This window comes from Tenebrio molitor, chromosome 4 (assembly GCF_963966145.1).
Source record: "Tenebrio molitor chromosome 4, icTenMoli1.1, whole genome shotgun sequence".
Taxonomy (NCBI): domain Eukaryota; kingdom Metazoa; phylum Arthropoda; class Insecta; order Coleoptera; family Tenebrionidae; genus Tenebrio; species Tenebrio molitor.
This window is the reverse complement of record NC_091049.1, coordinates 19,112,397-19,135,821: the sequence shown is the minus strand read 5'-3', so window position 1 is coordinate 19,135,821 and position 23,425 is coordinate 19,112,397. Positions and strand designations below refer to the sequence as shown.

The 23,425-nt window shown below is 37.0% G+C and overlaps 1 protein-coding gene and 2 long non-coding RNA genes across 4 annotated transcripts in view; 1 reads left to right on the top strand and 2 right to left on the bottom strand.

Annotated features, from left to right (window-relative positions):
- The window catches only part of LOC138128731 (uncharacterized), a 74,207-nt gene extending 60,351 nt beyond the window's left edge, over positions 1 to 13,856 (top strand). Inside the window, exons 3-4 of the long non-coding RNA XR_011158882.1 lie at positions 12,948 to 13,083; positions 13,146 to 13,856. This is a non-coding gene — a long non-coding RNA (uncharacterized lncRNA). The remainder of the gene's footprint in view (positions 1 to 12,947; positions 13,084 to 13,145) is intronic.
- LOC138128727 (uncharacterized) lies at positions 11,996 to 14,738 on the bottom strand. 2 transcript variants are annotated; one of them, XM_069044919.1, is made up of 3 exons: positions 14,250 to 14,738; positions 13,850 to 14,162; positions 11,996 to 12,882 (listed from the first exon to the last, which is right to left on the bottom strand). In XM_069044919.1, the coding sequence occupies exons 1-3, from the start codon at positions 14,402 to 14,404 to the stop codon at positions 12,058 to 12,060; spliced, it is 1,293 nt and encodes a 430-aa protein (XP_068901020.1). In that variant the 5' UTR covers positions 14,405 to 14,738; the 3' UTR covers positions 11,996 to 12,057. The 2 variants fall into 2 exon arrangements, with proteins under 2 accessions (XP_068901020.1, XP_068901021.1); XM_069044920.1 differs by lacking the exon at positions 14,250 to 14,738 and having other exon boundaries at positions 13,850 to 14,092.
- Positions 14,739 to 20,572: 5,834 nt separating this feature from the next.
- On the bottom strand, positions 20,573 to 23,198 carry LOC138129053 (uncharacterized). The gene is made up of 2 exons (XR_011159049.1): positions 22,943 to 23,198; positions 20,573 to 22,691 (listed from the first exon to the last, which is right to left on the bottom strand). It is a non-coding gene; the product is annotated as an uncharacterized lncRNA (long non-coding RNA).
- Between the last annotated feature and the right edge of the window lie 227 nt (positions 23,199 to 23,425).

Below are 23,425 nucleotides of genomic sequence, written 5' to 3'. Positions count from 1 at the left end.
CAACCACTTTTTTATTATCGTCTCCTCGAACTTCAAACACTTTTAGTATGAGTCTGTAGCTTATGTGCAAGCAACATTCCATGAACCGAATCCAAGAATCCAAAACCGATAATCCGAAACTGTAGTGTTTAAGATTTGGTGTTTTGCTATACATTTTATATAAATTATTAATTTCGGTAGGTTGCATACTTTTCCATTTACCATTGTAAATAGCAGTTCAAAACTGACTATAATATCATCGTTTACAACTGTAGGCACAAGTTTTTTGAATTTGTCTTTCAATTTTACCAGTTTCCTTCTTGGTCACTTCGTCTGACTCCTTTGCAACCACAAATTTTATCCCTCTACAAAAGGGGGTAGACGAAGAGGCTGGATTCTGTCATATTATGACGTTTTATCGTCAGAAGGCATTGTACAATACACCTGCAGAGGTACGAGTGATAACTGATAACTGATAAGTGATAACACAAAAACAAACGAATAATCTACATCACTTTCAAGAAAACGTTGTTTGTATGAACTTTGACTACTATCGAAGCTCCATTGCATAGCATAGCATAGCATTATAAAGTTTTTGGAAACTTCTGGTAAAGATATCACAAGCTCTTATGCAGGGAAAATATTCTCCGTGTCGTCAAATCTAGCAGGTCCTGCAATCTTACTTCGGCCGATATTTCTGTAACTCGCATAGACCCCAAAGTTGGAAAACATTTTTGCTTTGCTTCTAATATAGTGCCACGAAGGATAGATGGAGGCATTTCTTGCTGTCGCTTCTACTCGTAAAAGCGTTTCTTTTCACTTCGAACCTATTCAGTACCAACTAGAGTGACTATTTTATAATTCATAACAATAACAATACCAAACAGTCTGGTCATGATTAATCATTGTTAATTATCGCCTTGCTGTCCTCAGTCCGTTTTCTGTTTCCTGAACACGCGATTATTTTTTAAAACAAACTGCTTAGGTATATCTTTTTCTTCGCAAGTTTTAGGCTCTGCTGATTATACTTTATGTACAAACCCGATTCGCGTGTCTTGTAATTATGCAGCCAATAGCCAGTCATCTTCACTTATATTAATGTTTACTAGGTCAATGTCATCAATAGCCACATTTTGTTCTACAGGATTTCGGCTTAAGGCATCTACATGAGTCATTTTACAATCCGGCCTGTAAACTACCGTTAACCACCAGCGACCAACTCGAGGTAATAGATCTCGTTTTGTCAATGTTGTGCGTAAGGCATTAATTTGCGTAACAACTCTAAGGCCTGTTTGCACCGAATACACCTAAAACCAAACATTATCTAATCGCCAATTACGGTTAATCTGAGGTACTGAGTACTAAATTTAACTTTTCATGAGCTAGTTGTTCGTAAACTTCAGAGATTTTGGAAGAATGGAGTGTTTGTGTCAGTGGCCTTCTGGAAGTGTTTATGTGAGTTGTTCCCTTCAAAGCTACATTCTCTCCATGAATCTCACTTGTCTTGGTCAAAACTTTCAATTTTTTTTGGACAAGTGTTTTCAACATTGGAGGTTTATAATCCCCCCAATTTAGAAGAGATCTGTTTTCATTAATTGGAATGCCTGGTGATCCTGCAATGGATGGAACTGTCTCAGCTGTAGCTGTTGAGGTTGAAGCTTCTCCAGCTTCTCTATCAACCAACCCCATATCTAATCTATCATTAGTCGAAAAATTATGTCGGCTAAGCTCTCAACTCGCTCTACCCAGTGTTCAATTCTTGCATCATCTTTGGCGGGCTCGAAAACAGGAATCAAGTACTCGTCACCTAGATGCGCTGCCATGCTTCGGGTGCTCTTAAGTCGATTTATTTCACCTTTCAAATTCTTTAATTGTCGTTTCAAGTCACCAGCTTTTGTCGAAGAAGGCGACGTAGACGAAGGAGTCCCAGACGTCGTTGAAGTCGAAGAAGACGACGAACTGCTGCGTTGACGTGATCTTCGTTTCGGTTTACGCCATGATCTCTTTGTTTTCGATGGACTTGCAAGCGTCCTTTTCACCATTGTTAACTTTTTTTCGATAGCACTTAGTGCCACTAACACTGTAATATCTATCCCACTTCTGACTTGTACGAATATGTACCGACAATACTTAAGAACAGTTAAAGTATAAATATATTTGTAAATACGAGACAAATACACCTAACACACGCTCTCGTCAATAGTTCTCTCTAATCTTCATATTCGTTATCGTTAGTCTCAGACTCCGACCACTTGAGATTCCTCCACCGGGTGTCGCCCTTTCATGTGAGGTGATTGCGTGATTTTCTCTGGCGTTTCCCCGAAAAATGCGTAGCGTACATCCCTTTAAATTTTGTGCAAAACAGTCACGATATTGATTTAACAAATTCAACAGTTTTTCTGCATCGGTAGAGATATTTATTTCGTTTAATGCAAACCGCCGAAAAAGCTCATTTATCGTTTATCGGTTCCTCGCAACAGTTCTCTTCCGATTAATAAATCGACGGAAGTACCCTGCCAGACCGAGAAACTGACGCAACTGTTTAACATTACCGGGTTCGGGCATATTTCGCACAACCTCTATTTTCCGTAAACCGGGTCGAACTCCATTTTTGAAAATTTCTCTTCCCAAATACTCGACTCGCGTCTGGAAAAAGGAACATTTTGACAGCTTGAGAGTTAAACCATTTGTCTTAGCCGATTTAATATTTTTCGTAATGTATTTAAGCCCTCTTCAAAGCCCCTAGCAGGTATTATAAGTATCATCAATGTAAACTTGCGCTATAGTATTTATGTAATCGCTTACTAAGCGCTGGAACTCACTCGGCTCATTTGCAAGACCGAAAGGCATTCGCAGGGATTTGAAATGACCATCCGGTATCACAAATCCCGTTTTAGGCACGGACTCTTCGGATAATGGTAATTGGTAAAAGCCCTGAGATAAATTGAGCACAGTTAGTAATGAAATGAGCAAAATACAGTTAAAACGTCCGGGACCGGGTGGGTGACGAATTAGGGAAATTGACGAATTTTAGAAAAATCCAGGAATATAACTAAAACATATTTTAAAGTACTGTTTTTATAACTGAATTGACGTAACTAGATAACTTCTACTTAATATGTAGTACCTATGTAAAAAAAAAATACAAAAACTGTAAAATAGGTATAGGCAGCGGTTATAATTAAGGTGACGCATTACACAACACGACAAATTAGCGAGTGACGAATTATCGACTTTCTACTATAAATCTAAAGAGGATATTGTTCGCGCAAGCAACATAGAAATGCACCAAAAATGTTTGATTGGCGGAAGCGGTTCCTCCATCTGAACTTGAACTCATGGAGATATGATGTGAAGAGAGCCTCCGAAGTACCAAACTGTCTGCGGAGTTTGCGTTTAGCACGCATCCACATGTTTTCCACATTTTGTGTATGAATATTACGGTCATTTGGATCCACGAAGTTTTCTTCATGAATTATCACCTGGTGTTCATACAGCCCTCCGCCGATGTTTCGTACGTTGTTGTACGCTCTCCACCCATCAGAGATTATTATGGAACCGGGTAGAATATACCTAATAATCAAATCTTATTAAAATCACTTAAATATGAAAGTTATTAGTTTATAGCATTTTTCAGACAGTTCTTGTAGTACTTTTCCGGAAATGAGATCAAATCCTGGTGCTTTTTTGATGTTTATTTCTTTCATTATTACCTGTTTTATTTCTTTAGTTTTGAATTTACAGTGAGGTAATTCTATTTGAAATGGGACATCTAGGAAATCCGTTCTCATTTTCCTCTTGGGTCGAGAGCCCTGAAGGAAAGGGTTTGAGTACATTTTCTAGATATTTAGAGAAAACTATAGCTTTTTCTTTGTCATTTCTGGCCCAGGTATTGTCCTCATTTTTAATTGGAGGATTGTGTTTTAGGGGTCTTGTTAGCCTTCTTGTAGCTTTCCAGAGTGAATACTCTGTAGCGTCTGTTGACCTAAGACTTTCCAAGTATTCTTGAATGCCTCGGTTCTGTTCTTTTTGGATCCAGTCTTTTAGTTCTTTGGTGGCTTTATTTAGCTTTCTTTTGTTTTCTACAGTTCTGGCTAGCTGCCATTGTTTCCGTAGGTGTCTTTTTTTCTGCAATTTTGTCTTTGACAATCGTTGATATTTCATTTTTCGTAGGTTGGCCGAGCAGACCAAGCAGCTTCTTGTATACTTTTTGTTAAATATTCCACCGTTGTTTCTATGTCAACTTAGGTCTTAAGTGGTTGATTTAGCGAGATGAGAGAGTCTAATTTTTCCCTAAATGCATCCCAATCTGTTTTACTGTTGTGCAAGGAGGGTTGTTTTTCTTTGTTCAAGATTTGTGAGTTAGCATTACTATTGAGCGGTCTGATGACAAGTTTAGGCAGGTTTCGACCTTACATTTCTTAGTGTCAATTCCTTTTGGAATGCAGAAGTCTATGACATCAGGAATTTTGTTTCTGTCTGTTGGCCAGTACGTTGGCTCGCCAGTAGATAAGTGTTGCAAATTGTTTGCTTTCATTGCTTTGAAGAGTTCTCTGCCTTTTGGAGTTATCAGCCTTGAGCCCCATGTTGGATGTTTTGCGTTGTAGTCTCCTCCTGCGAAGAATTTGTTGCCTAATGTTTTGAAGAATCCTTCGAAGTGCTCCTTTTTGTTAAGGTGTTTTGGTGGACAGTAGATGGCAGACATAGTTATTGGTCCGCGCTCTTCTTCAATAGTTACACTGGTGGCTTGTAGGTAATCTTTGGTGAATTTTTCCCTTTCATGATGTTTAATACTGTCTCGCACGACGATGGCAGTTCCTCCATGGGCTTTGTCGCTTGGGTGTCTTGTATGATATACTTTGTATTTCGGGATCCTCAAGTAGTGCTTTTTTGTGAAGTGCGTCTCAGAGATCATTATAATGTCTATGTTTTGGTCATATAGGAATGTTTTAAGTTTTTGGGCATGTTGCTGAACGCCATTGGCATTCCAGATAGCTATTTTGTATTTTTGTTGTTCTGCCATTAAGCTAATTTGCTGACGACACTTAGTTAATAAATAAAAATTAAACTCAAGAGGAATTCTGATAGAAGTATAAAAAAATGTAAAATATACAACATTCTATAAAAATATACACTGCGTTTTTATTGCGCTGAACATACAATAAAACAAAATGGCTATAATATGTTCAGTTCCAAAGTGGACAAGCAATTCATTTGAGATAGGCAACCAAACTTGCAGAAGCATGCGTATGTTCCGAAAAATAAAAAACTCAGGGTATAAGCTGTAAGCCATGCATAATGCCCATTATAAATACGCATTATTTGATAAATATAATTACGCCTGAATAATCTCCTCCAATGTCTCTGAGTTCCTGTTCTCCACATCCACCAAAAAACCTTTACCGGTGTCTCTCGACGCCGCCAAACACCCAATGTCCTTCCCGCCACTGGCCGCGGTGATATTTCCGATGAAACAACTTACTCTCGTCGATTTCGACAATTTTCGAATTTCCAACGTCATCCAAGCCACCTATAATTAATGGATTGTCTATTAAATACCCCTCGCAAACCTCACGGAAAAAAGAACACCAATCTACAGTGGTGTGGCTGGCGGTGTCACCTATTCTGGTCTCATGTGCAAGGTCTTTCTGGCTGTAATCTCGGGACCACCCGTACATTAACAATAAAATTTGCTGTAGTGTCAAATGACTCCTTGAAAAAAAAAATTCTTCCTGATGCTTACTGCGGTCTTGCAATCTTTGCATTTCCATGTGTAACCATCAGCAAGTTGGGCTCTTTTTATAAGGGACAATGAGCCCCCGCTTTGCCAACCACTGGATACAATCTAAATTGTTTGTAAACGCAAAGTCCAAGAAAGTAAAGTTTTCAGCACGAATTTCATTAAAAGCTAAATTGTCCGCTTCATTAACAATGAAACTCTGTGCAGGAACCCTTCTACCTCCCATTGTTTCTAAGCAAAGTGAATAACAAGCACAAAACACAATTTAAATCAGAGAACAAATCAACTGACAAACGTATTGGAATCGTACTTTTCGTGCTTTTCATAATACCTCCTTTCACTCTGTTGAATCTGTATGTTTTCTTTGACTGCAACCCTTTTTTTTCACAAACGGGGCATCTATCGCTTTTTGGTTTGTGAAAACTTAAATTAAATTGTGTGAAAAATATCTGACGATGTAAACTGGCTTTAGCAGGTTCTTTACCGTCATCACGACATCTTTCTAAGTACAAATTGTACATTTTGGTAATGTTTAGACTTCCTTCTAGGTACTGTTTAGAAGTACTGGCGCGACAGTAATGAGATTCAATGACGGGAAAAGATCTAATGTGGTCCGTAATAAATTCTTTCATTTCTTCAGAGATTTTTGACTTCATTTTCAATTTTCCACGCATATCTGGCTGGACTATACCACTTCGAGCATCCTTCTTCTTATGTACATTATAGAAAAATATTGTACGAACTACTTGCGTGAAGACATCTTCCGCTCATTCGCCCATTAAATTAAACGCACTCGCTCTTTCGTCGCTCGTGCTTTAAAAAATGCGCTCATGCGGGAATATCGTCTTCCCGCACTTGGTTCGTAAATAACTATTTGGTCACTTCATCCCAGCGATATGTAACGGCACAATCATTTACTCTACGTAACCAAGCGTCAACACTTTGCGTTAAATTTGAGGGATCGAATTCAGGTAGCAAGCGATCGTCATTAAAAATAGCCCAGTTTAGGCTTACGCGATTAGAATGATCAATTTGAGTATAGTCCATTTTTTAATTATAGTCCGATGTATCAATTAAAAAGCAGAACAACTGTCATATTGCTATCTCTTTTCAACATAATGTACACAAACTATTGAATTCTTGTACGTATTGTATTAAGCGTGTCCCACTATGCATCTCGCTTTAGCATGTGCGATTAGAGCAAGACGCGAATTGTACGTTTATTCCACTAGCGACGTCAAATTTTTAGGTTACGTTTTAACCACGTTATTTGGGATAATTTTGTTTAATTTTGCTTGAAATGTCCTCCGTATGATGCCAACGAAAAGCATGTGGACAGATCCCTTTACAGAATTTGTAAATTGCAAAAACAATATTGGAATTGCGCGGAAACTTGCAAGACTGGAAGTTAACAGGTAAGGGGGTAAACTAATTCATAGAGGTTGTTTTGTGTTCATGGCGTTGTCGAAACAAAATCTAGGAAGAAAGAAAGACAGTCTAAATGTGGTTGTTTAGTGCTGTTTTCAACAATTTTTAATATATCTGACCTATTAGTTCATATGTAAATAGTTATCAAAAGCATTCTGAAGGGAGCGGTTTTTTGAAAGATAAAATTAAAACGGAGGAATGAATTTGCAGAAATACCAAGAAAGCACGAAAGAACACAATATCTGTCTCATGTTGCCTAAATAAATGTTCAAATATTGGTAGAACCATGCACTGCTGTCAAATGTCGAAAACAGACGCAGGTCATGTCGACTTCTTGATTCGGACTAAGCTCATCGGACTATAATAAAAAAATGGACTATACTCACGATATGACTTCTCAAAGCACTTATCTCAGCTTGAGCCTCTTTGAACATATTTTGCAAATTCATGCCTGGCTGTATCTCGCCCGCGTTCTTTTGCTCATGGTTACCAACTCGGTCGCCACCAATATCACTAGTTTACAGGGGTTGTGGCTACACAAGTACACACACTACCCCGCACTTAGTGATCCCACTTCTGATATGTTAAATAGTTTATTAGCTTTTATAGATACAATTCAATTATTCGGTATAAGAACTTAACAACAAATTTTATCGCTATTAATTTAACTCGACTGCTTAGTTCGGCGTCTGGAATCAGACTTCCCTTCGAAAATAAAAATAATCTCTAAGAAATCTTTAAATTAACAGCATTTATAAAATATATTAATATGTCAATACGGTAATGAAAAATTCTAGTACAAAAATGAGAGGTGATCTCTTGTTAACATGTGTTCTGTAAACTGAAAATCACGGACCATGTGACTTCCACGGCAATTAAAGCATGAAAGATGGTTTGAGTGGCTGGGTTCGTTTTTGCGGTCGTATTTGGAAGAACTGCCAAGGCCAAACCTATTAAAATTATTATTAGATGTCGCAGTCGTACTTCTGGAGGGCGGCGCCGACGAAACCCCTACACCGCCCCGAATAACGTCTCAAAAGAGGCCGCTCGCAGCGACAATTTCAAGCTCTCGTCGTTGATACCCTCAATGATGCTGTCGATCATACATTCCGGCGGAATATCTAATTTCGATTTATTTAATTTGGACACTTTTTCGAAACAGTAGTCGCTGAGGGTTCTGGCGCGTAATCCGCGGCGTGAACTAAATGTCGACGGAACTGAACCGGCGTTGGAAAACTCTTAATAATTAGACGTTTCATTTCGCGCCATTTAAACACGGACTTGGGAGAGAATCGTACCATTTCCTCGAATTTCCTCGCAAACGATTGGTGGCCAATCGTAAAAACTCACAAGATCATCAATTTTTCTCACTCAGTAAGTTGTACTTTGATTGTCGGTACCTGGGTCGAACATTGGAATCAGCGTCTCGTCGATTGTCACCTTCAACCCGGAAGAACCACTGCCAATTCTCTTTTGTAGGGAAGAGAGCTGGTTCTTCAGCTGCTTAATCTTCTTTTTATCGCCCGTCGAGTTGCTGGCGGAGCTTGATTCAGACGATGACGAACTAGAAGACGACGTGGATGAGGCACGTCGCCGGCGTTTCGACGTCTTTCCTGGTCTTTCCCATAGCTCTCTGGTTACGTCACTACGTGTCTATCGTTTGTTCTGTCACTTGTCACTAAGCTCGCTCCTAAACAGTCTCGGGTAACACACACAAATCAGCCGTTTAGTCATGGTTTGGTCTCGTCACGCCTTATCGGTACGATGGGGGCTAACATTTCTTTTACGAGTACATTCCGACGTGACATGCCTGAGTAGATGACAATTTTCACAACTTTTATGAGGTTTTGGACATTTGGTAGTCATATGTCCGGCTGCCGAACAATTAAAATATTTAACCTTTCGGAATTAGGGTTGCCAAGTTGCCATTCAACGTGGAAACGCTGCAAGCAATTGGGGCACTTTTCCAGATTCCGCAATATTATCGGAAATTTTTGTATTATAAAACAAAAATGTTTATGTAAGTATGTTATTATAATAATAATAATCATTACTCAAAAGTTTTCTTTTATTTTAAGCTTCAACGATATAAAAATATATGTTTGTATAAAATATAAAATAAAATTCAAATATATCAAAGAATAACATGCATCTATTAAACCAACAGGCATTCGCATAATACCTACACAAACAGTCCCACTTAACAAAATTGTAAGAAAAGAAAAACATATTTATTATTTATTTAAAAATGTGTACTTTTTTTCGCCTTTTGCGGCACTCAGTACAGCTGGATACTTTTTAATAAAATCTGCGAATTCCGTGCAACTCATGTCAAAATTTAGTTTTGTTTGCAACTCTGCTTTTACTGTGTCTGTTTGCAGACGATTGCGCTCGTCTGTCCATATATTTCCCATTATTGAAAAGACTCTTTCACAGTAGGCATTACTGACTGGTATGGAATAAACAAATTGTACACTCTTTAATAAATTTGGAAAATTACCGTGAGCAAAAAGTTGCATCCACTTCTCAACCTCTGATTTATTCATTTCTATTAATTCAGGCATTTTCTTTTTCAAAATCCCAAACTCGTTATGGAGTTCATTTACATTGATGTGATCCTCCAACTTTAAACTATCAACACATGTTTCAAGAGTGTGCCACTCAAATTCTGTGCGTAGATTAATAGTAATTATACACCAAGGTAGAGAAGACATTTTTTTAAGCCGAGGTAGTTTAATAAATAAAGAAGCGAGGCTTAAAATTGTTTTCTCTACCGTGGTGTATATATTTTTTTTTTCACTACTAGTTACGTTAAAACCCTTTTGGAAAGAGAGATGTTCTTGAACACCAGGTTACAGCTTTATTGCTGATGCCTTTATAACATGTTTTTTTGTTGTATGGTGTCGTTTAACGGCTGACAACCTACCCATTAAATCTTCACCGCACACTTTGCAGAAAAAATAATTCATTCCTTTCTTGTTCTGCGATATCCAAACTTTAAACCTAGGATCTTTTTCCCACGATGTATTATATTTATTTGTCTGCAGTTACACTCTGCCCTGGGGGGATATTAATTTTTTTACGTCTGTTCGGAATATGATTTTGTTTCGTTGTGTACCTAGCTGTCTCAAACATGTTTTTTAACACTTCGGCTATTTCAGTTGAACATGCTGATAAATCTTGCTTGGGAAGTCGTTTTAAAACAGCCTACGGTCCAGTGGAACTAACCCAGTAGACTTGAAGCCTGATTTAATATTGTTGGGACTGCTAGTGTCAAGCTTCATCAACGTAGAATTCAGCAAATGGGGAAACATGTCCTTTCTAATGGGTCCTTTATTTTTTTTCTTCCATACATCTTTGATTGGTCTGAAACAGCACACGTCTAACGGCTGAGCTAAATGTGTGCTGTTAGGTGGTAAAAGTATGAAATTCTTGAACGACATTTAACGAAATATAGCTGGCCAAATTATCACCAATTAATATCTTATTTCCATGGAGGTTTTTGAAATGGGGAAGAGCCATTTTCATAAACCAGTCCTCAAATAAATGTCGGTCGAACCATCCGGATTTGCTGCGGTTATACCTTGCACCTGGAGGACCTCTTTCTGTCCATGTTGCCCCTAGATGATCTTACTTAAATACGACATATGGAGGGAACATTACCCCTGCAGCAGTAATGGCAAACATTACAGATGTAGCCGATTTGGAGTGATCCATAACTCTTTCTGCATGTTTACATCACCGCCGAACTACAACTTACAACTTTACGTCCTGGGTCATCTGTAAAACACGTTTCATCATAATTGATTATATTTTGGGGTGGCACCCCTTCCAGTGTGATAACTAATTCATCAAAATATGAGATGATTATCTCAGGTGATACACCCGCGCGACTTCTTTTTATATTTTCAGAGAAACGAATATTCAGTTGTGAATTGCGACTGACAAAATTGTAATACCAACTGTCTCCAGGTCTATTGTCTGAAAATTCCTTTCATTTTCGTTCCTTTCCTATCGAGATAACTTTGAATCAAGTCATTTACATCGTCTTTTTCTAAAGCCGGCTCCACACTATGCGAGCATATATGCGCACGTTCGCGAATCTGCTGCATTTGCAAAGGTTCGCGCATAGTGTGTATGGAATCACGCATCGCGAAGCTCGCCGAGGCTTGGCATGCGTGGACGTTCGGACAAAAGTCGGTAAATAAAGCACACATCAAAGCGAATGTGGCCTTGTGCGAACACGTTCGAACATGAAAATAATTCTGCATACACACTATGCGCACTGATATTGGATATTTGAGTCCCTGATTTCATCAATGATGTCGTGGTCAATCGCTCTTATTTTGGAATTTGTGTCAATATATGAAGGGTATCCCATAATTTGGGATCCAAAACATGTGGGCCACAAAAACCGGAATGAAGTGGCCGATGCATGGGAAGAAATCCATAAAAAAAATGAGCACCCCGGTGTCGGTCACCGATTTAAAAAAAAAAAGGGATGCTCTCATGGCGACGTATCGCAGCATCAAGCATAAAATTCTGGCCTCAAAAAAGTCGGGAGCAGGAGCGGATGAGGTATACAGACCTTCGTGGTTTGCTTTTGCTCAGCTGGACGGATTTCTAAGAGGGGTAGGAAAAATTAAGCCTACACTACGAACGGAAGAGGTAAGTAGTAAATTTTAATGTTACTATTTATAATGCAACTTTTACTAAACATTTAACTACTAGCGTTGCACTTCTCAGGCAACACAAGAACTATTTTTAGTAAGTAATTTTATTTTGATTCAATTTGTTAATAGGTTTGTATGTCCAAAAACTATAAATTAGATTCACAAAACCAACAACCTTTATTGAAATTTGTTTATTTGTTAATTATTATAGGTACATATATGTATAGAAGAACTAATTTAACAATATTTGTCTTGCCATTCAATTTTCCCAGATGTGTTAAAATATTCTGCAAATTTATCGCGGATTGTTTTTGCTTCCATTGAAGGTTTTCTAGCAATTCTGGTAAGTGGTAGAAAAGATGACATTTCTGTTTGGTCTTCTCGCCAGGAGCCAGGAATTGCTCGACCCTCTATTTCAACATCAAGTGTACCTTGGGGGGTGTAACGAGTTGATGACGTTTTACTTCTTCGCAAAAAGTTGTGTAAAAGAATACAGGTCATTGTAATAATAGACACTTTGTTCGGCTGTAGTAACATTGGTTTCCTAAACACGCGAAAAACTGAAGCTAGAATACCAAATGCATTTTCCACAATGCGACGAGCTCGCGACAGCCTATAATTAAAAATACGTTGTGTACTTCCTTTGGAGTGAACTCCTGGATAGGGCTTCATGATATTTCGGCGAAGCGGAAAAGCGTCATCTGCAACGAATAGGAAAGGTAGAAGTGTCCGCTCGTGATCTATTATTAAAGGTGCGTCCAGTGGAATTTCGAGATGTTCTCGTTCCAGTTTGTCATACAAAACCGTGTGTTTGAACACTCCACCATCGCTAATTCTGCCTTGGCATCCAACTTCGGCATATATTAAACAGTAATTAGCATCAACAGCCGCCATGAGAACAACGCTAAACGAAGTTTTATAATTATAATACTCCGAACCACTATTGAATGGTGATTGAATTACTATATGTTTCCCATCTAGAGCACCCAGACAATGAGGAAAGTTCCACAATTCTTCGAATCCCTTTGCTATTGTCAACCATTCTTGCGAAGTTTTTGGAAGCTGGAACAATAAATAATAATAAATTGTGGTGATCACAAAAGTAACTTTGTATATTCCACTTTTAGGGTGACTTTAGTGGGGACACTTTCACCGATTCTGAAGCAGAACCTCATGGGGAAGCATGTGAACATGTTACAATGGGCGAAGGCTCAGAGGAAGGTGATGATATACAACAAACGAAAATATGTGATGAGGGGCAAGGTATGATTAGTCTATTAAATGTCATGAACAAGGTACTTATTAATGCATATTTCTATAACCAGATATTGAAGAACATATTGCAGCTGGCGAACAACCTAAACAGACCTTTAAATCGCCTCAGACACAACCACATAAAAGAAAGCGTGCAACAGTTGTAGATCGTACCCAGGATCCTGCCGAGATACACAAATGCATGAAGCAAGCTTCCTCGGCTCTAGGCAAAGCTATGGGACGGCTTTCCGCTCCTGAAAATGTACCAGACGATTGCGCTCTCTATGGGCAATTACTCGCAAGCAAGCTTCGTGCGGTAGAACCAAGAACACGGGCAATTATTATGAATAAAATAGATAATTTGCTTTTCAATTTAATTCATATGGGAGGCGTCCCCAGCCTGTATTCTACTTACAATCTACAAAGTCATTCACAGCCGTGCACTCAGCCTACATCCTCATATCCAGCAGCATCTGACCATCATCAGTTTCATAACTCTTCTACTGACATAGGAGCTGGTCCTACTACCCGATCGCCTTATCCCCCACAATCACCAGCATCAACAGCATCAACACATTCCATTCATTCTCCCGGATCATCATCTACACAATCAATTCAACATTTTCTTCAAACTTATGATAATGAATAATAACCACAAATATATTTACATATTAACATATTAACATATTTTTTTACTTTTTTGTACCTTCGTTGATGAATAAAAAACACAAACTCTGTTATTTATTGTAGTATTACTAATATGTTACTTATTTACCTTTATTTCGTCCTTTAACACAGAGATGAGAGCGTTGCAGACTTCCGGCACAATATTTGATATCACCTGAGGAGAGATTTTGAAAAGATATCCAAGGCTTTGAAAACTATCCCCCGTTGCTAAAAATCTCAAAGTAACGGCGAATCGTTCCTCAGCAGAAATAGCTTTTCTTAAAACAGTATCCTTTTTTGTAATCTGCAGTTTAATTTTATTTAATAAGTAATCGAAATCTTCTGTCGACATTCGGGAGAAGTTTTCAAATTTTCCCGAAGGTTCCTTACGGAGATCGCCTAAAAGATCAGAACCATTATACCTAAAAAGAAAACATATACCTTTTAAGACATGGATTAATAGCCTGGATGTAAGAAATAAATCTTAACATGCATTTTGTAATACCCACCTCAATCTACTTTTGTTAACAGAAATCATCCACCATCTTCTTTTTCTTCTCTTCATCCTTTCCTTTTTTTTCCACTGCAATAATAATAGCCCACAAGACAATGTTAAAAGAGCGGCGCTTGCCGCAATAATCGCATTATCATCCTCCATATCCATGTGATGATCCACCAACAAACCCCTTAATTATAGTCTGTCTAAATAATAATTATTATAAACTCAGAACGGGGCAGTATGTGGGATGCACTGAACACTTTTATCTTCTATCTCTATACTACGTAGATACATGCGGTGTTTTCCAGCACGCACGGCACACCACATGAGTGCGTTTTAATCACACATGGTGTGTATGGAGCATTCGGTGTATGTTCGCATCAAGGTCAACTCTGACAAATATCAACACATGCCGCAGATTCGGGAACATGCGCATATGTATCCGCATAGTGTGGAGCCGGCTTAATGGGTATCCCCAATCTGCAGCAAATAGAATTATCTCAGAGATGTTATCCTCTTCCATTTTAGTTAGAACGGTTTGACCACCGTGTTTCTTCATATGAAGATTTTTTAATTTCCTCCAAAGGGTGGATTTGGAAATATTATAATGCTCGGCCGCTTCCACCATTGACATTTTTTTGGATCTAATTTCTCTTAAAGCTTTTTCAAGATCTTCTTTGGAGAAATCATGATATTTTCTTTTTCCGAGTGTTCGTTTGTACAAATTCGGCATGTTTCAAGTCACCCAAATTCTGTCAGTGAAAAATAAATGTAGTTAGAAAAAATTCTGGGATCCACAGGAATTTTTTTTTGGTTATGTGTTTTCGAAACAAATGTGTAGGCTACCAATAAAAAAATATATCACATAAATTACAATCATAGTTTCCCGTGTGCAATAAGAAATAAGCAGGATACAAAAATCATAATTTTTCTTACCTTCAATAAACGATTTTTTTTAAAGATTACAAGTGACAGATTTTAAAATTTCAAAATTACAGATAGTTATCTGTACAGATTATTGAACGTCGATTTGAAGTCACCCAATTCCACGGTAATATATTTTATCCATCGTTAAATGCCCGTTGTTTTTAAATGGGCATAGTAGCCATGGAAGACACGGATATGCTGAATCTCCTATTATGTAATAGTTTGGTGTACACAACTGTTGTCCTATCGGGTACACATCCGACGTTCGCAGTACCCTTGCGTCCGGTATAGGACGATTGCGCCGGTATTACCTAAGTTGTTTTAAGCCGATGGTACGATTGCGCCGAGGCTACCCAAGTGGTTCTTAATACCTGGGCACGATTGCGCCGGTAGTAGGTAATGGTGGGCCCCAACGATGTTTAAAAGCAATTATGAAAACCAAATAATATAAAAGATTCTCAACAAAGCATTTATTTACAAAAAAATATATACAACCTACATACTACGTATATTTCGGAATTTAAAATTTTCGAAAATTACAAGAATCTTGCCACGTTCACTAAGCATCTTTTCCATTGTAGCGTTTATTCCAGCGATCACTTGAATATTGTTGGAGGAAACTAATGATTTTAGTAAAACCCTGTCGGAATATTCTCAACTACCCCCACTTTATTTGCAAACAGGTACAGGTACCTTTCTAATTACCCTTTCCGTTAAGGGATTAAATTTAGTACCGGCGCAGGTAGTTTGGGAGACCCCGGATTATAGTAGGTCATATCGGCGCAATCGTCCCCTGCCCCTTGCGTCGTGTACGCTACCAGGCCATCGGACATCTACATCAATAAACATCATTTGTTTGTTACATATTCCTTGCAGAACCATAGAAATAAAATTCTTTTCTTTTTTAATATACTATTAATTATTTCTAAATTCAAAAGCGAAATCAAAATTGTTCTGCTTTCGTTACCATAGAGAAACAATTTATTAATGAACAATTGTGAAGGCGTTTCAGCTTTTGTCTCAATTAAATACCAGTTTTTACGTTACGTATCCCAGGAAACGACCAAAATTGAACTTTTAGTGTTGAAATATTATTTATGTCCGATCGGGCGATTTTTACCTACTTATGAACTAGTTTTTAGGGCGTAATTCAGTATATTATAGCCCCGGGCTGTAAAGTTCTTTATGGCCCTTGTTTATGCCGTTACTACAGTAATAACAATAACTGGCTTATTCCACCTTCCTGATTTTTGTGTCGTTATTTTAAAATTGAACCTACCTAAATTATTATAAAATTCAAAACTTGGACTGGACAAAAAATTTTGTATGTACCACGGGCATAATTAGCGTTTGTGACCCTAGCGTGTTATGGCTCTCGACTGACGTCTCGAGCCCCAATGTCACGCCACGGGGCACAAACGCCTTCATTACGCCCTTAATACATAAATAACTTTTCCGCCCTTAGTAGGAAATTTTTCACTTTTCCTCAAATTAGTATTACAATGTTGAAGTTTTCCAAACTCTAGTAGAAAAACACCGTTTTCTTTGTTACTTCAATTTCAAAAATTCGCAAAATTCGCGACTTTGCGGTCGGGCAGGTTTGTGTTATCCCACCGCTGCTCTAAAAGCAATAACCTTCTCAAGATCTCAAGATAACAATTTTAATTATCGGACGATTACAACAAATTTTAAATTAACTCATTAGGTGCACAATAAACAATTATTAATTAGCACATCTCTCTCTCTCTCTAATGTCTCAAGCGTCTGAATTCGCACTGCCTCGAGTGCTTCCCCTGTTCCCGTTTTCGATACTGCAAACCTATGCATTGGCGTTGACCTGCATCTTGGGTTTCGAATATCCGCGGTGCTGTACAGGCTGACCGGTAAATGGCCCTGTCAGTACTTATTATGTTTTAAGTTAAGTACCATTTCGTCAACACGAGGCGTAGAATCTTGAGTGGCAGGTATCTTCAGTAAATTGCAAAGGCGACAAGGCGGGAAGTACCGTCATTTTCACAATTTGTTCCGTCCTAATTTATGAGGAAATTATTTATTTGATAGGCTTTATAAGCACCCAAAAATTGCATTTGTGTGGGCCGTGTGTTGTCTCCACATAAACTTCGTTTACTCCGAAACAGGTTTTCCAATGGATCTTGATTTAAAGATCTAGTTCCTAAGTTTTTAAATCCTAGATGTTGCATTGTTTTTCATAGTTTTTCTATATTTGAAATTGTTACAATAAAATGGCGGACGGAAGGCGGCAGAGAGACTTGGACACCATTTTTATAAAATTTTAGGCGCGCTAATTTTTGTTTTGCGTCTGCCCCAAATGCGACATGCGCTGAATTGGCTCTCAACGGTCTATTCAAGGGTTTCATGGCTCTAAATTTGCTATTCAGCGAATCAAACAACGCATCGCAAAATTTAATGACATCAGCCGTACAATCAACATATCCAAACTGTTGAACAAGCGTCATACGTAAACGCTTGTGCTGAAGACCTGTGTAGCCAGACACTCTTTCATTTTTAACTTACCTTCCGGTTTAATATGGTTAAACTTAACCACTGAAAATTATCCACATCTGTAAACTGGACAGACCATTTATCTAAGTATTGCACACAATTAGCATAAAAATTGTTGACATGTGACATAAACCATTATTTGGTTAGACTACCCATTTCAACTAATTTTGTTAAGTCACTTCGCAAAAGTAGCGGCAAATAATTTTCTTTTATTCTTTCATCAAATTTTTGTTTAATGATACGAATTTGATCGAATGTTTCGAATGCTGTTATATGTTCGCCTTCGATTTGTTTCACAGCATTAAAAAATATGCTAGCCTGAGAATGAACACACTTTAACCATAGCTCAGAACTATCATTGTTAAAAAAAGTTTCTAATACCTTTGGACATTTCTCTAGTTACAAAACGTAGGAACGCATTGGTGCAAACATTTTTAAAATACGCTCAACAGCTGGCATTAACGCAAGCCACCTGGTCTTACTATAACCTAATAGTTGTTTATACTGAACATCAGATTCTTCACAAATGTAAATATAAAAATGTGAATAAATTTTTACTACTATAGATTCCACATCAATAGGAAGAAGATCTGCCGCTGTTTGCATAGCATTATGCACAACCAACACTTATTATTTTGCGGTCAAGTTGACTACACATTTTAGTATATACGTTATTTAAGCCTTTACGGGCTACACCGCCAAAATTGGTATTGGCATTATCTGCACAAAATGCCACTACCTTGTCTCCAATTCCATTTTCCTTAACAATTTTCATCACAGAATCACAAATCACATCAGCTGTTTCACCAGGTAATAAAACAAAATCTAATACCTTTACTTTTATTCCTGTCAAAGGATGAAAATATCTAATTAAAGTTGGAAACAACTTTTGATCTTTGTGATTCGATGCATCCGAATAAATTGTTAGAAAGGAAATTGACTGCAATTCATTTTTCAGTTCACTTACAGCATAGGGCGCAAGCAATTTTTTTTACTATTGCTTCAGTTTTCGTGCGACCACATGTAATTTTTTTATCAAACATACTTTGAATTAACTTTGATGTGCAATCCATGGACCTGAAGCTTTGATGGTGGTAAACCGTGTGAAAGGCGAATGTCGCTACTTTTTTTTATCAATGAACCATTGGGATTTATATGTGGTTCTTCTACCACTAATTTCAAAATTATTTTTTTGTACACTTTTAGCGCCAGTTTACAGAAGTGAAATTAAGGTAATCGGAATTAATTGCGAGATTAACTGCACACGTGATTAAATTAAACCAATCAGAGTTTCGGATTCATGGGTTAATCGCGCATTAAAATTTAATTCGAATTAAATATTTAATTCTCTTTCTATAAACTGGCCCATAGCTTAGGTACTTAATTTTTTGCAAGTTCTGACAGTTTTTTTTAAATGCTTTAATGATTTTTACAAGCTAAATTATAAATTAAAGAGGTCGACAAATATTTTGCTATTTTAAATGTAAAAAACCGCTAAACAATAGTTGGTCTCACAACTGGTCGAATAATAAAATTAATAAATTAATACGGAATAAAGTTTATACCTACCATGTAGATCCCTATGATTCATTGATATAAAAATTCACTGTATAATAATATCTTATTAAAATTAGTCACAATGTAAACTACAAATACAAAGGTAATAAAGAAGAAATTAATTAATTAACATTTAATTACAAACAATATTTTGGCTAAAATTAACGCAAGGAAACAATGCAAATAATAAATTGATACCATTTGACACAAGATCAAAAAATTAATAAATCTAAATATATAAAACGAAGTCAGGTTATTTAGTTACACCATTTAATTAATAAAACAACGCAATGAGAAAGAAAATTTATATTTTATTGGACCATCAGCTTTTCGAGTAACTTCTTATTCTTATTTTAATTGAAGACCTTGGCGTGAAAAGGATGCATGCCACATGCAATAACTTTGGAGGAATTAACTTTAAAAAATCATTTCAAATCCACAAAATCCAATGTAAGTACAATTTATTTGATTTTAGGTACAAAAGGTAAAATTGGTTACCTAGTATTGTACCAATAAAAGAAATTGAAAAAAAACACCGGTTTTGTTTTTTAAGATTTATTTGCATAAAAAAATGTGGCTTGTATCCTTTTACATGAAAAAATAAACGGTAATCTGAAATACTTAACACAAGTATTCAAAATAAGAACTTAGTTATCATTATCACTTAGGGGATAATCTTCATCCAAATGTTCTACTTCGATTGTTGGTTCCTCATTTTCTTGACGAATCAAATTTTTGGCACCAATTTCCAAATAATTGGTGGTTCACTTCGGGTATATAAGGTAGCAAAAGCGATAAGTTACTAAGCTTTTTCGGATTTAGTTTTATTGGCTCCGCATATTTCTGCTTAAGACAGTCTGCTAAACATTGTTTTCTGACACCCCTTTTTCCAACATTTACATTCTTAAATCGCTCATTTAGGTAAGGTAAGTAGGGCTAATTGCGACATAGTTTTTCAATAGTTGGCTTTTAGTGCCAAGTATCAAATCAAACTTGACAATGAAAAATCCGAAAAAACTCACATATGTTTATACAAGTGTTGTCGTTTATAATGAGTATACAAAAACATTACCGTCATCTCCAACAATGTACAAAAAAATATTTTTTTAAATGATGTCCGTATGTTACATTTGCCCCTGTCGTTGGGGTAAATGCGACAATGGTCTGGTATCTGTAACTAGTTGTACACATTCAATTTAATAGGGGCAAATGTAAAAACGGTGTTCATTAGCTAAAATTTGGCGCATAATTGATGAAAATATGTTTATAAATAAGCTAGATATGAACTTTTATATCTAAAATCAACATATAAAGACAAAATCATAATTATTTTATAAATTTTTATTAAAGCAAATGTATATCATAAACACAAAATAAAGTTTTTATTCGAAAAGGGTACAAAAAAAAACAACTTAAAGTTTACATTCTTTAAATAATGAAGCCGAAAATTCCATAAAACCTCGCTTGATTATAGTGGGGTCAGGCAAAATTTTTTTAATGTCTTCATCAGATACGGTATCGGTGTCGTCAAATACGGGCCAAACAAATTTAATGTTATAATCATCACTGCTGGACTTTTTAACGTATTTAACATCCCATCCCTCATCACTAGAGCCTATCACTTGCCCAACGAAATGTCTAATGGTTTTTTTCGTATAATATTGCACTAACACCCACTTATTAATGTTAACTTCATCATCTTGTCCAACTTCTTCTCTAACTTTTTGTCCAACTTCTTCGCCAACTTCTTCCTCTTCCTCTTCGTTGACATCTTCATCACCTGAATCTAAGATTTTTTCTCTCTTTGATTGTTTTTTTCTATTTGATATCTTACACATTTCGTTCTTTTTCTTGATTCTTTCTACAACTTGTATCTGCGTAATCACTTCGGCGCCGGCACAAACTCGTTTGCGACGTTGCTTTTGAGTAGGTTGTATTTGTTTTATAGTGGACAAAATAAGTTTTTCTAGACTTTCGTTACTGTTGTTGTTAGGTTCTTCGAGTACTGAAGATGTTGAAGGCACTGGATTGATTTTACCATCATTTTGTACGTTAAATTCGACCATTGAAGATGTAGAAGGTAAGTACTGGATTGTTTTGGACGTTTTAAGGTCTTCGACGGCTGACGATATAGAAGTCACTGGACCATTATTACTACCGTTTTGGATTTGGGTACCACACCGTTTTTCATTCAAATTGTCAGAAACAGGATGTTGTTTTGCATTGTGCCAACGTTCTAACGTATCAGGCTGAAACTTGTCATCTCCAATGGCTTTGCTGTTGAAAGGATGTATTCCTCCTTTTCGAAAACCAGTTTTAATAGTTTGTTCTGTAACACTGGCCCAAGTATTTCCCACAAATTGTGAAAATATCGACTTTGGTAATTTCCTACCCACATTTTGACGCTGCCAAGCCACCAACTTCTCATTCCATTTGCTTTTGAATGATTTGAATACGGATAGGTCTAGCGGCTGCAAAAGATGACTAGTGTGGGGAGGCAGTTTTAAAATCACAATATTTTCTTGGATAGCCCTTGATATGAGTTGTTCGTCGATATGTGTAGAATGTCCATCGTATATTATTAACACTGGTCGTTCTTCACCAAGAGTCGGTAACACCGTATTGAAAAAATAGTTGCGGAAAATTTCACTCTCCATCCAGCCATTTTTTGACGCTGCATATACTGTACCCGGGTATCCTGTACCCTTTGGAGCACACCATTGGTCCCACATAAACCGCCCCTTGAAGATAATTAATGGAGGTGCCTTTCCTCCGGCAGCATTCGCCATCGCTAGTATGGTAGTGTTTTCTCTTCCTGATGTACTGGTGGTGCGAGTAGCAGGCTTTCCCCTTTCACCTACAACCTTAATCGCACCAGGATCGAGTGATAAGCTAGTTTCATCCAAATTCCATATGCATTGAGGTTTATCAAACAAATTTAGTTCAGCTAACATACGCTCCAATAAATCAAAGTAGCCAAAAATAATAAATGGATCTGTAGCTTTTTTCCTTGCGTATTCTACACTTTGTGGTACTTTTATGCTTAAATTATATCTTTTCTTGAACGATAGGAACCAATCTTCTCCCGGGATGCCATTTTTGAAAGGAGTCTGTACTTTATTAGATAAAACGTAATTTCCAACCAATTGTAATATTTCTTTTCTGGAAAGGCCAAAGCCCCACTTTTCTAAGAGTTTCAAAGAATTCGCGAGTTTTTGTTCATCTGCAAGTGGAAGAGCTGTACATCGACCACGCTGTTCCTTTTTTATACCCCGTAACCCTTTCAAATGAGTATATATTGTAGAATACGGAATGCTAAATTCGCGAGCAGCCTTGTAAGCAGTCATATGTCCTATTCTCACTTCATGAATTGCCGCCTTTAAGGTTACGGCTAGATATTTTGGATCTTTAGAGTGCTTTTTAATGTACTTTCTAACCATTTTGCCTAAAAAAAAATAGTTTTTATTAAGGATAATTTGAAAACATATTTTTGAAATGAAATGGGGGAAAAGTAACATAGCTAATACATTTGCCTCACTATTATCAAATACATTTACCCCAAATCCCTCATTTGCTGAGGCAAATGTAACATATATCAGTATTCGAATATCATTAAAGATATCTAACAATTTATAATTGATTGACCTTTTGGAAACCTTTACGTAATGATAGATACCAAAAACAATGTAAACTTACCGTGATATGAAAGCTTGACGATTTTTTTGCCGAACGTCTGCACCACATGAATTCAAGGTTAGACATGTGCAAGATTTCCACCGGCAATAAAATTCAAACTGGTTGCATAAACAGGTTTCTATAGCATTAGTTTAGCGGAATGGTTCATGTAGACTACCAAAACAGAGATGGCGGAATATTGGCTCGCAGTTTAAAAAAATTGTGTGCGACTAATACATTTGTCCCGTTAATACATTTACCCCACCTTACCTTAATGTTTTATTTTCATTATATATGAGTTTTCATTGTCGAATCTGAAAACACAAACTTTGCTGAAGGAAACATTTTCTTTTTCGTCTGTAAACTTCTTTTTGGTTAGATTCTTTTCCAAAATCTTAAATGAAAAAAAGTCTTCTCTTTTCATTGTTGTTACTTCAAAAGGATTGGTTCTTTTACACTTCCTTACTGCATCATACCAATCTGCTGGTTCATATACTGCCTTCA

Excerpts from the sequence above, each read along its gene's own strand:
- LOC138128727 (XM_069044919.1), bottom strand. The coding sequence starts at position 14,404 with ATGGATATGGAGGATGATAATGCGATTATTGCGGCAAGCGCCGCTCTT. Across the intron at positions 14,163-14,249 it reads GTTAACAAAAGTAGATTGAG|GTATAATGGTTCTGATCTTT; the intron begins GTGGGTATTACA and ends TTTTCTTTTTAG. Across the intron at positions 12,883-13,849 it reads TGTTAAAGGACGAAATAAAG|CTTCCAAAAACTTCGCAAGA; the intron begins GTAAATAAGTAA and ends TTATTGTTCCAG.